Source organism: Girardinichthys multiradiatus, chromosome 7 (genome assembly GCF_021462225.1).
Source record: "Girardinichthys multiradiatus isolate DD_20200921_A chromosome 7, DD_fGirMul_XY1, whole genome shotgun sequence".
Classification (NCBI taxonomy): Eukaryota; Metazoa; Chordata; class Actinopteri; order Cyprinodontiformes; family Goodeidae; genus Girardinichthys; species Girardinichthys multiradiatus.
This window is the reverse complement of record NC_061800.1, coordinates 7,587,374-7,600,677: the sequence shown is the minus strand read 5'-3', so window position 1 is coordinate 7,600,677 and position 13,304 is coordinate 7,587,374. Positions and strand designations below refer to the sequence as shown.

At 40.3% G+C, this 13,304-nt stretch overlaps 1 protein-coding gene across 2 annotated transcripts in view; it reads right to left on the bottom strand.

The window, feature by feature from the left end:
* The window catches only part of mao (monoamine oxidase), a 67,409-nt gene extending 59,111 nt beyond the window's left edge, over nucleotides 1-8,298 (bottom strand). The window contains exons 1-2 of one of the 2 annotated variants that reach the window (XM_047370468.1): nucleotides 8,181-8,298; nucleotides 8,084-8,149 (exon numbers count right to left, since the gene is read on the bottom strand). In XM_047370468.1, coding sequence (XP_047226424.1) covers nucleotides 8,084-8,149; nucleotides 8,181-8,283 — 169 coding nt within the window. In that variant the 5' untranslated portion in view covers nucleotides 8,284-8,298. Of the gene's footprint in view, nucleotides 1-8,083 lie in introns of both variants that reach the window. The other variant, XM_047370467.1, reaches the window with a different exon arrangement.
* Nucleotides 8,299-13,304: the final 5,006 nt, after the last annotated feature.

Genomic DNA, 13,304 nt, shown 5'->3' with positions numbered 1-13,304 from the left:
ACGATCATTGTTCCCATTGGACAGAAATGACAGGGGCGGGACAGAACACAGACCTGGAAATTTAGAAAAACAGCTGTAGACGTGCTGCAAGGTGAGGAGCAGAGCTGCTGCTCCTCCACATCAAAAGGATATACAGGTCCTTCTCAAAAAATTAGCATATTGTGATAAAGTTCATTATTTTCTATAATGTAATGATGAAAATTTAATATTCATATATTTTAGATTCATTGCACACTAACTGAAATATTTCAGGTCTTTTATTGTCTTAATACGGATGATTTTGGCATACAGCTCATGAAAACCCAAAATTCCTATCTCACAAAATTAGCATATTTCATCCGACCAATAAAAGAAAAGTGTTTTTAATACAAAAAACGTCAACCTTCAAATAATCATGTACAGTTATGCACTCAATACTTGGTCGGGAATCCTTTTGCAGAAATGACTGCTTCAATGCAGCGTGGCATGGAGGCAATCAGCCTGTGGCACTGCTGAGGTCTTATGGAGGCCCAGGATGCTTCGATAGCAGCCTTTAGCTCATCCAGAGTGTTGGGTCTTGAGTCTCTCAACGTTCTCTTCACAATATCCCACAGATTCTCTATGGGGTTCAGGTCAGGAGAGTTGGCAGGCCAATTGAGCACAGTGATACCATGGTCAGTAAACCATTTACCAGTGGTTTTGGCACTGTGAGCAGGTGCCAGGTCATGCTGAAAAATAAAATCTTCATCTCCATAAAGCTTTTCAGCAGATGGAAGCATGAAGTGCTCCAAAATCTCCTGATAGCTAGCTGCATTGACCCTGCCCTTGATAAAACACAGTGGACCAACACCAGCAGCTGACACGGCAACCCAGACCATCACTGACTGTGGGTACTTGACACTGAACTTCTGGCATTTTGGCATTTCCTTCTCCCCAGTCTTCCTCCAGACTCTGGCACCTTGATTTCCGAATGACATGCAGAATTTGCTTTCATCCGAAATAAGTACTTTGGACCACTGAGCAACAGTCCAGTGCTGCTTCTCTGTAGCCCGGGTCTGGGGAATGCGGCACCTGTAGCCCATTTCCTGCACACGCCTGTGCACGGTGGCTCTGGATGTTTCTACTCCAGACTCAGTCCACTGCTTCCGCAGGTCCACCAAAGTCTGGAATCGGCCCTTCTCCACAATCTTCCTTAGGGTCCGGTCACCTCTTCTCGTTGTGCAGCGTTTTCTGCCACACTTTTTCCTTCCTACAGACTTCCCACTGAGGTGCCTTGATACAGCACTCTGGGAACAGCCTATTCGTTCAGAAATTTCTTTCTGTGTCTTACCCTCTTGCTTGAGGGTGTCAATAGTGGCCTTCTGGACAGCAGTCAGGTCGGCAGTCTTAACCATGATTGGGGTTTTGAGTGATGAACCAGGCTGGGAGTTTTAAAGGCCTCAGGAATCTTTTGCAGGTGTTTAGAGTTAACTCGTTGATTCAGATTATTAGGTTCATAGCTCGTTTAGAGACCCTTTTAATGATATGCTAATTTTGTGAGATAGGAATTTTGGGTTTCCATGAGCTGTATGCCAAAATCATCCGTATTAAGACAATAAAAGACCTGAAATATTTCAGTTAGTGTGCAATGAATCTAAAATATATGAATGTTAAATTTTCATCATGACAATATGGAAAATAATTAACTTTATCACAATATGCTAATTTTTTGAGAAGGACTTGTAGTTAAGCCAGTTTAGGCATCTGAATGGGATATGCTTGGACTTCCCTTTCCTGATTTTTATCCTGATCCAGAAGTTATCCTAGATTGAGCTTGAGAGTCTCACTAGGGTGAGAGATGTCTGGAGATCTCACCTGGAACAGTCACACCAAAGACACACCCTCCTGTCAATTGGTCTCAGAAGAAGGAAGATGATGATGAGACGATTGGTGGATGGATGGATATATTAACTGTAAAGTCTCCTATTCAGATTTTTGGTGTTGTAATTATGAATATGAATATATTATTCAATATTTAATATTAATATTTTAATATTTTATTAAATAATATTTTGGTCTGTTAAGGGTTGTCCTGTGAATACCAGCCCAATAAGGCAGTGGTATTAGGACAAAATTGACCAAGTCTCAAGTTATTGCTTACACAGAAGAAACCAGACTGAGTCAGAACATCTAAAATTTTGCCTATGTAGCAGTTGATTGTTACTAGCACGGAGATATTGGAGTTATTATCATTGACAAACATCTAAATTTGTGAACTCCTGGAATGTCATGAGTTACACTGTTCTCCTAAATATAATCAGTGACATCTGATGTTAGAACTCAATGTTTTGAGTCCTATTGTGGCCAGTGACAGCTGATTTTAAGCTCATCACTAGGTGCATCAATATAGTGCAGTTGTGGTTTATTAATTCTCATTTATGTACAGTGCAAGCTGTTCATAATAATGCCCACCCAGGGATGCCAAAAATGTTGTAATTATGAATATATTATTTAATATTTAATATTAATAGTTTAATATTTTATTAAATAATATTTCGGTCTGTTAAGGGTTGACCTGTGAATACCAGCCCAATAAGGAACAAAATTGAAAGGGATGAGCCAAGCTCTGACATTGTTGAACAGCAAAACTCTGCACACACATGGAATGAATTCACACGATTTCTTAAAATACAAGAATTTATTAACAAAACTAAGTCAACTCAAGTCAAACATATTTCAATCAACAAACTCTTTACTATGCTAAAACAATCCAGCTAAACTACCAAGCTGCTCTATATTTACTCTCACTCACTTAAAACTGTGCACTTATATTTATATTATATTGTAGATATGTTTGTACTGTTTAATTTGTACTGTATTGCACCGACTACGCCAAAACAAATTCCTTGTATGTCCAAAAACGTACTTGGCAATAAAGCTTTTCTGATTCTGATTCTGATTCTGATTCTGATTCTGAAGAATAAGGAAGACTAATGGGTTATGTACAATATAAACAAGTTGATCAATGAAGGTTGAAAACCCTGACTGAAGGAGTGATGCAATATTACCATGCAATGTTATTTATGTTTGAGAACCAAGGATTATCTTGAAGTATCTGGAAGTGAAGTTAAGTTAGTCTTGTAACTAACTTAGGCAATAGTTGGTATACCTTTAGATAACCATTCACAATGCAAGATCAGATAAAATATTATTTTAATAAAATAATATTTTAAAGAATGATTTCAATTCAATTCAGTTTTATTTATATAGCGCCAATTCACAACACATGTTGTCTCAAGGCACTTCACAATAAAACCAACCTTCTGGATGACCAATTCTCAACCGTGTTTAATTAGCTGCCTTTATTTATTAAAATAATATTTAAAGAAATATTATTTTGAATAAGAACCAAATCTTTGAGAAATTGGCTTAATTGTGTTACTTTGTTATCAAGTTCAGTAAAATAATATTTAGGGAAATATTATTTTACTAGATTGAAAACCAACAACCTTTTTGGGTAAATGATCTTTAGCAGGCAAGCTCGTGTTCTTAGCTGTTAGTGGTTGGAGCTAACAAAAGAAGCTTATAGCTTATCATCAGAATCAAACACATACCTTTAAAATACCACTAATAAAAGGGTTAAAATGCATAAGCGCGGACGGTGTGTTATGGCCGATCTTCTGTGTTTAAAATCACCCTTTAAATAAAGTTGGTCTTAACTTAAAAAAGTTTTCAACATAAACAAAACCAGACATCATAAAACGAAAAGTGTTTAGATTATTTCATTCTAAACTACTTATCTCTCTCTGCCCAAAACACTACCTCTTACGTGAACCGTGCTGAGGAAATGTTGTCCGGGTGACGAAGTCGGAGAAAGCTTCCACAGCGAACAAAGGGTTAACTGCAGCTAACCTCTGTAGATGTGGGGAGGGGCGGCTCATTCTACCGGCCAGCCAAACTGCACGTTAATGCTGTGACCACGGTGATGCGGTCCCGTTGTCCTTCCTTCAGACCGGGAAAAACTGCTCCACTTGCCGTCGTAGAGACAGGGTCTCTGCTGGTAACTCTCTGGAACACAGTTTGCTTCTGTAGACCTCAGAGAGAAAGTCAAGCAACGCCTGTACCTTAATTACACCCGTTCATGAATGAATACCGGATACAAAAACAGCAATTCATTCCTACTTAACTTAGCGCATATGATCGGGTGATCGTATGACACTCTTGGATCCAGTTTGAAGAATTATGTCTATTTGCCAGCAAAGAGACATGACCGCGCTGTGTCCCTCCGCCCAGTTCCTCTGGGGACCTGCGTGGAAGAGGTCAGTTTGTTGCAAAAGTGGGGTTCTTATTCGAACAGTGACGTCACGGGAAGTCCGCTGTTATTCCCTGTTCCTGGCTGTGCTGGAAGTAGGTTAATGCGATTTATTTTGAAAGTTCCAGAAACGTTCACCCTGGCCTTTCATGTTGTTTCCATGGCTGGGTCCCAATATTTGCTTTTATATTTTTATCTTTGTGTGTTCATACCTGCTTTTACTTTGCCTTTCCCTTTCCTGCTGGTACATCCTAATTTCCCCCTTCTGGGACAATAAAGGATATTTCTATTCTATTCTATTCTATTCTATTCTATTCTATTCTATTCTATTCTATTCTACAATTCCACCTTTCTGTGAGTTTATTAGATTAGTTTTTCCAGGGCTCCCTTATGGTAATATGGCAATTGTTTGGTGTTGCCCAGAGATTAAGTCCAATTTAGGTTTGCAAAGGACTGAATTTCAGGTGACCATTTCTATCTTTTCGCAGCAAGGTTAACGTGTGTTTGTATAATGACCGTGGTTTAGATCTTTAAACATGCCTTAGATGGGTGAATTTTCTTTTTATTACAAGTTCAGTGTTAAGGCTAACTAAAAAAAAACCATACATTGTGTCCTTGAGAATGTTTAAACACACGACTTCCTGCTTTCTGTACTCAGAACAATGCTCAGAAGATGCATTTCTTTTCCGAATTGACTACTCTGCCAAAACATGTGCAACTCAAGGGAATCCAGGACTGTTTATAGGCCGACACACTCTTTAAAATATCTCCTGTACAGATTATTAGAAACAGATGACAATTTATCAGCTCTTGAGAACTGTCTCATCAATCATTTACTATACACTACTTCCCTCCATCTTTCCATTTTCACATCCCCCCAACTTCCCCTTTTTACAGATACTCATTTCCCTTTCTCCATTCCTGAATTCTCAGACATTCAGACTGCTCTTTGTCCTCCTACACCCTCCTTATGTTAACTTCATTAAATTACCGACACTGGCAGCTGCTTAGAGGGAAAGAAAACAGGAGAAAAAGCTTCCCTCCTTCTCTTCCCCATCATTTCGCTCCTCTTCCCTAGCATCCACCCGGCTGCTGGCTTTGATAACAGGCTGTCATGGGCATTGAATATTTTCTCCCAAAGCGCTGGCCAGCCCTCGAGGACCCCACCGTCTCACAGGCAGGAAAATGGCAAGAGCATTTGGAGGCAAACAGGGTGACAAGGGAATAGGTGCGAATAAGGAGAAGAGGGAGATGTGTCCTTTGACTGGACACTGATTGTTATTGGTGGTCCTTATAGGAAGGTATTAAAAGGTCAGCAGTAAACAAACTGTAATCACACCAGAGTAATGGGTCACAACAGGGTCTCACTGTCTAAACGAATATTTCCTCTGCAAACACTGGTTTCACCATTTGACTGGTATTTGACCTGACACTGACCTAAATACTTCCCTGTCTCATAGACGACCTACCAGCCGATAGATCTGCCAGACCGACAGAGGGGGCAGCCCGTGGTGGGGGTGTGGCAGAGGGTCGTTCTCTGCCAAGAAAACCCAAAGTATGCTGTCTAAGTCCGGCACAGAACCCAGCACAGAAAAGCCTGACTGCTCATGTGCACAAGTGTCCTAAAGGGTTGTAAATATTATACTCTTCTTGTGGTTTAGAGGCCTTTTAATGAGGCACAGTGGGCGGACTTTTCACTGGCTGTGTAGAGGACAGAGTAGTGAAGTGCTACTCCTCCCCAACCTGTTGCTGTGCACAGCTGTCTTAAAGAATGCTACTACACCTTTTCCAGTCATTCCAGCCAACATTTACATATGCGGCCAAAATGGGTAGAAAACAAAGTAGATCATAGTAGAGCACACATCATAAAACCTCTATATTATTACTTTACTATGTGTGGAACATATGCGGTGTACAGCTTTCTTCAGACTAATGCCATGTTTGCCACCAGGCTTGTGGAGGACACAACAAGCATGTCTAAGAACACCCACTGTTCGGATGGGACCACAATTAACCTTCCTGGCTTACATGCAGAACGCTATGTGTGGAGGAACACTAACACTGCACATCACCCTGAATACATAATTCCCAATCAGGAAACATGGTGGGGACATCCTGCTGTAGCAATGCTTTTCTTTAGCAGGGACAGAGAGTTGAATCAGAGTTGGTGGGTAGATGATAGGGAGAATTACAGGGCAATCCAGGAAACAACCTGTGAGGGGTAGTGAAAGACGTTGGACTGGAGCAGAGGTTCATCTCCCAGTAGAACAACAACCCTAAATATGCAGCCAATGCTAGAGTAGAATGGTCCAGTCAAAGTCTAGACCGGGGATCTAGCTGCCTGTGGCTCTGTAGAACTTACCATGGCTTACCAAGTGTTTTAAATGCAAAGGGAATAAAAAACTCAGTTCTAGAGGTTTTCCAGTTTTTTATGCTTTATTTGCAAAGAATTCCCACAACAGAATGGCAATAGATGCAAGGAACTCTTTATTTTTTAGCCCTTTTTGTCATTTGGCTGCAAGCTAAAGGTTTTTATTTTTTATATTCCAGAAATATTGTTTCATTCAAGAACATGTTTTCTTTATCTTCTTGAAAAATGTTGGACTTTTCTTTATTCCAAAACACAAAATTGGATATAAAAATGTGTTTCTTTATTTTAATCATGAAACAAATGCAGTTCATATGGCATGTGTTCAAACACTAGCTGTATTCAAAGTTTTATGTTAGTTTTGTCGCTCTAAACAGAGTGTATTGAGTAGGAGCGAAGGTAAGGTTGCTGTGCACCAGTCTAGACCTAAATGTCACCAACAATCTGTGGAGAGGTTTACAAAATGATGTTCACACATACACTCCACGTGTGACCTGACTAAGGTGGCCTTAGACCAGACGTAAATCTGTTATTATAACAGTAATAAACACATTTATATTATTGTAGCTGTGCAAAAATGTAGTTTTTTCTGATATAAATGGAAGAAATTAGATTATGTTGTACATTTTTATCTTAATTTTGTGTCTAAACACCCTATTTATACAACATACCGTGAGAATCTCATACGGCACAAACTACAGCAGACTGCTGCTTTCAGTCTCTCCACGCTCTGCTCCAGGCTCCACTCTAATAAGATCACTGTGATTTGTTAAGTTTTTGTCAGCATTGAGACAGAGCAGGCGCCCTCGAATAAACACTTATCTCTTCGGGAATATTCCTAGAACTATTTGCCTCCCCTCTTCGCTGGAAGTAACGTGTTGCCTAATAGAGCACTTGTGCGTCCAGATGAAGCTGCAGGACCTCCATGCTTGTCCTGACTGAATGTGCAGCCGTGCATCCTCACCTCCTGCCCGGCTGACACACAACCAGCCCCTGACATCACCTTACAGCTGTGGGAGCCCTCCTCAGCACCAACGCCGCTCTCCAGCTGGCTCGCATTCAGAACCCAAACAAGAAGCGTTCGAAAGAATCAGCATGTCAGCTTCCCAGATGGAACCAGGAATGATCCCCTAGCCTCGCACCAACCCTCCTCTTCCTCTTATGTAATACAACGTACGCTGTGCTGTGGCTGATTAGCCGTTACTTAACCTGCACGGCCGCGGTAATACAGCGGTGTGCTGGGGGGAGAGGAGGCAGCCACACGGAAGAGACGTGGATGGAAAACCGGAATAAGAAGAAATGTATCGCTTTATGCAGAACAGATGACTGTTTCCTCCCAAGCTGTGTTAATAACAGTGATCCAGCGGCTCTTGTGCAACAGTTGTGCGGCCACCTCGCACAAAGCGCTCGGACTCACTCGGTATATTGCTTGAAGTCGCTCCTACCTGAAATGCCCGCTCCGATCACTATAACATCGTAGGTGTTGTTGGGTGCAGTCATGGTGCCGTGTGCTGCGTGCCTTCTCCCCCTGCTCTGCTGTACTCTGCTGTGCTGTGCCCGGGTCCACTCGCCGCTGAACGCAGGGCGCACGGAGGAGCGCATCTGTGTTAAACAGGCCCACTCCCACCTGGCTCCGCCCACCCATAGTAAAGAGGCCCCCGCTCGGATCGGTGGAGCAGGATTACTAGGGAAGTGTCGTGGGTCTGCAGGGTCAACAGGACGTGAACTTCACTCCTGATCAGATAAGATTGGCAGGCTCAAAGTCTTCTCCTATCATCACCTGAAGTTTTTTCAGTTAAAGATAAAAGAGAGATATTTTATTAATGGCAGAATGATCTAAGAATCTTTGTATCTTTATCTACAGGTTTGATTCCAAAACCATAAAAAAGGAATAAACTGTCCTTTTACAGGAACATAAGCACCTTAACCCAAACTGAACTAAAAGTAGCATACACACACTGTTGGGTGTTTGTTGCTTCAGCTATTTTGAATTTGTTACAGTGCTTTGCAAAAGTGTTTTTAGCCCTTGGACTTTTTCACACTGTGTCACATAGCAATAACAATGTATTTTATTGAGACCATGGAGGTTAGAACAACTCTAATTGTGACACAATTATGAAGTGGAAGGAAAATGAATGCAAGGCATAGTTTTTATGATTTTCTACAAATGCATATCAGTGTGGTGTGTAGCCCTCTTTTTTATGTTAACCCCAAATTAAATCCAGTGCATCCAGCAGTAAAGTAGTTAATATGGTTCACTGGATTGTAATTCAACCGCAGAATAAATTTGAAGCTGCAAAAAGGATGGAATGCTAGATGGAATGGTCTTTCCCCACTCGATCCCTTCACTTGATACAGATTTCACTGATGGAGATACTAAAGGTCTTAGAGAGTGATGGGAACATTGTGATGACAGAAAAAGGAAATGGTTGGGACAAATATGGCTTAATGAAAACTGATATCATCAAGCAGTTATCGTAAATGATATTGCGGTTGCATGTTTTCCTGTTGTGCACTCTTATTATAAATGCTGGGGTTCTGTGAAGGCCTCTGAGGTTAGTTAGAGAACATTAGAGAACAAACAACATCATGAAGACCAAGGGACACAGCAGACAGTTTAGGAAGGATGTTATGGAGAAGTTTAAATCATGGTTGGGTTCTAAAATAATATGCCAAGCTTTGAACGCCACACAGAGCTAAATGGAAAGTGTCTGGCACAACTGCAAACCTACCAAGACATGGCCGTCCATGACCGAATCTGCTGACTGGAAACCTATTAGTTGTGAACTCCAAATAATGGCCAGATATCTGGCCTTTATGCAAGACTGGCAAGACCAAAACATTAAGAAGTCCCATTTCTTTGTAGGGGACACAGCAAACATGTAAAGTGAGACCAAAAGTAAAATGTTTGGTCTACATGCAAAACACAATATTTGACTGAAAACTAACGCAGCACAAAACCCCTGAACAGAGAAGTTGTCGAAGACTGCAAAATACTTGAGACTGGTGTGGATGTTCACCTTCCAGCTGGACAACCATCCTAAACCTGCAACCAAAGCTACAATGGAATGGTTCAGATCAAAGCATATTCATGTGTTAGGATGGTCCAGTCAAAGTTAAGACTTGTATCAAGTTTAGAATCTGTGTAAGACTTAAATATTGATGTTTACAGTCCAATCTGACTGAGTTTTAGCCATTTTACGAAGAAGGAACGTACAAACGTTTCAGTCTCCAGGTGTGCAAAGCTGGTAGAGACACGCCCCAAAAGACTTGAAATTGTTATTGTAGCTCTAAAAGTGTCCTCTCTAGAGCATTTTATATATATATATATATATATATATATATATATATGCACATTCCACATTTTTTAAGACATTTGTTTTGTAAAACATTTTTGAAATCCATGTTTTATTTTCATTCAACTTCAGAATTATAGCCCCACCTTGGTTTTGGTTTATCATATAAAATCCCAATAAAATGCATCAAGGTTTGTGGTTGTAACATGACAAAATGTGAAAAGGTTCAAGGGGTATGAATACCCTTGAACGTGACTGTCTCTGCATTGCTCTGCTACTTCTCAGAATTGTCTGGATTGTTTTCATATTCCCCTTCAGGCATCCTTGTATCTGTGAGGAGGTCACCCTGCTGTGAGCACAGTGAACATACTGCAAGTCTTCATGGGATTCAGCCAAGGAATCAAGGACTGTTCTAACATGGCATAGCCTTTTGCACAGAATGTAGATTCTGGGAATGCTTTAACGCAGTAAGACCTCTGCAGTTGTGACCCTGTCCTGACACAGTAGCCTACATCCAAAGCTCTCAGTCTGTGACTCAGAAGCTTTGCACATACATGTGGTGACACTCTAAAACAGTGTTTGCGTTCTTTAGCTTTTGTTTCCCTCTTGTGGTCACTTGCAAGTGCTCAGATGTTCATGTGCTGTGTAATTGTAGACACCCAGTTTTTTTGGACATATTTTAGTCGTTCCTGTCCCCAAATTCAAACCAATCTTGGCGTGTGCATGAAAATTGGCAAATTTTATTGATTTTCATGTCAACTTGAACACAGACAGAGCAATACTCTCTGCTAATGTGCTTAGGTTTGGGTGTAAAATGAAATGCACTTACACATATTTATAGTGCACATTTTCAGGTGTACTCGATATACATTAAGTTTCCCTCTTGGCTTAATCTGAGCATGATTGTGGTTAATCCTAATCCTCATCTATGGAATAAGCTACTAAAGCTCCACGCTAGCACATCTCTGTCCTTTCAGGGAGTAGGGCACTGTGGATGAGACTGTGGACAAAATGAAGAGATGGGCATTTAAATGCATAAATGCTACTATGACTGACTGGTGACGCTATCAGAAACAGTGTGCTTGCAGTGCTTCCTTGTGGTAATGGAAGATATAGTCACAGTAAAATGAAATTACACCCCCTTTAAACTCTTGGGTTTTACATTTTTTTTTCATATGAGGGGTTTTTAGGGGGCTCTTAATCATTTGCAAACCTCTTTTTTTTGGCTTCATCTTTGTTTAATAAATAACAATATTGTAGTATCTGTTGTACAGTATGTGTTTTATACAGTTGTGATTAGATATAAATTATATCATTGTAAGGATTCATTTACAGTGCCTCACAAAATTCTTCTAAATGAATATAACTAGAGCATGTTTGAAATTCTGTTTCACCTTCTTGGGTTGATTGTTATTTCTAGGAATGTCTAATTGGAAACCATGACTTCCTGTTTCTCTGGGGTATAAATATGAAGTGACACAGATGTCTATTTCTTTTAGACTGTCTTGAAATTGAGAAACACAAGATAAAATGCCATTCAATGAAGGTAGACATGTGTTGATATGTTTTTTAAGTGAAGAAATGACTTGCCCAGTTGGCAGGATGAGGACCTATTTTTATCTTACCACCAGACACAGTTAGTATCTCCAAAATTCAATGCTGGGAAACTGCAGCTGTGTAATCTAGGGGTTGCCAAGTCTCCATAACAACGATTATGTGCAGTTTGAAATCTTCCTGCCATCTTTATGTGAGGCAGAAAAAAATATCTGTCCTACTGTCACAAATGTAAGCATTTTTTAACTCTACTGGAGCATTACTGAGAACTGTGTGCTGTGGTGGGGTGAGACTAAGATTGAGTTTTTTGACAGTAAGACCTCCTGGTGGGTTTGACATGAAGCAAAGGATGAATATATGGAAAAGCTCTATATGTATCATGAAAACTGTTAAGTATGGTGGAAGACTTGTGATGCTGTGGGCTTGTGTGTCCTCCCAAGCCTCAGGGAATCCGGATGTAGAGAACATGTCATCATTACCTGTTTGATATACCAGGAGAAACTGGTGTGCAATCCAAACAGAACTGGTTCACTAAAGACAAAATCAACCATTGGGTTGTACAAAGCATTACCAACAGGACTACCAACACTGGAGCCAAGTGTGATTTCTGTAAAAACAATACATTATAGCAAATGACCCAGGTCAACATTTTTCCTCAAATACTGTTTTAGTTTCACGCAAGACGTAAGGGGACACACACCCTCCAAAAAATTTCACTTTTTCACAGTTAGTCCATAAGCTATTTTTCCAGAAGAAAAATAATGGAATATTTGAAAATTGTAACTCTACCATTTAGGCCATTTTTTTACCAGTGTCTTATCTATTGTTGAATCCTGAACGCTGACCTTAACTAAAGCAAGTGAGCTTTGCAGTACTTAAGATGTTGTTCTGAGTTCTGTTGCAATCTCCTGAAGGAATTGTTGAATCATTCTTGAAATCATTTTGGTAGGTCGCCCACACCTGGGAAGGTTCACCACTTATCCATATTCCCTCCATTCTCACTTTGGTTCACTGGAGTCCCAAAACCTTAGAAATGACTTTGTAATCTTTCACGGATTGATAGATGTCAGTGACTTTGTTTCTTGTCTGTTGCTTAATTTCTTTCGTTTGGGGATTGATTTGCCTCCCTTGGCATACTCGATGTTGTCAGAGAGGTTCTGTTTAATTTATTTATTGATTCTACTGGCATGCCAGTAATCAGGCCAAGATGTGACTAGTTAACAAAGTCATTTAAGAAGGAGGTTGTGGTGGGAGCGTGAGTGGGAGGTGACTTGGGAAGCGGGGTGGGCAGTGATGGGGACATGGAGTTCAGCAGTGTGTAAGTCCTTCACTTGAATGCTGTAATAAAACATGTATCATTTTTCTTTCACTTCATAATTATGCTAATTGTGCTAGTCTATCTATCACATTAGATTGTAAAGACATACGCTAATGGTTGTGGTAATAACAGACAAAATATGTAAAAGGTCAAGGCATGTGAATACTTTTGCCAGGAACTGCACATGGTTTTGCTCAGGATCAGGACACTTCTCGACAGTTTAGTATTTTATATGAGATTCCAGGAAATATTTGGAGTAACATCTCTTGCTAACATATTTATTTTCTGTACTGTCTGACTAATGTTCACAGTGTGAACAGTGTGTGTCATGGGACTTGTCAGCAGAGGGCAGCAGCAGCATAATATCTTTAAAAATCATTCATACACCATGAATCTTCCACATTTTGAATCTATCCCTGTTGCCTGAGAAGGTCTAACTTGTTTTCTGTAAAATGAAGCCTCTCCACAATCTAAAACCTAATCAGACGCAACCCTCCT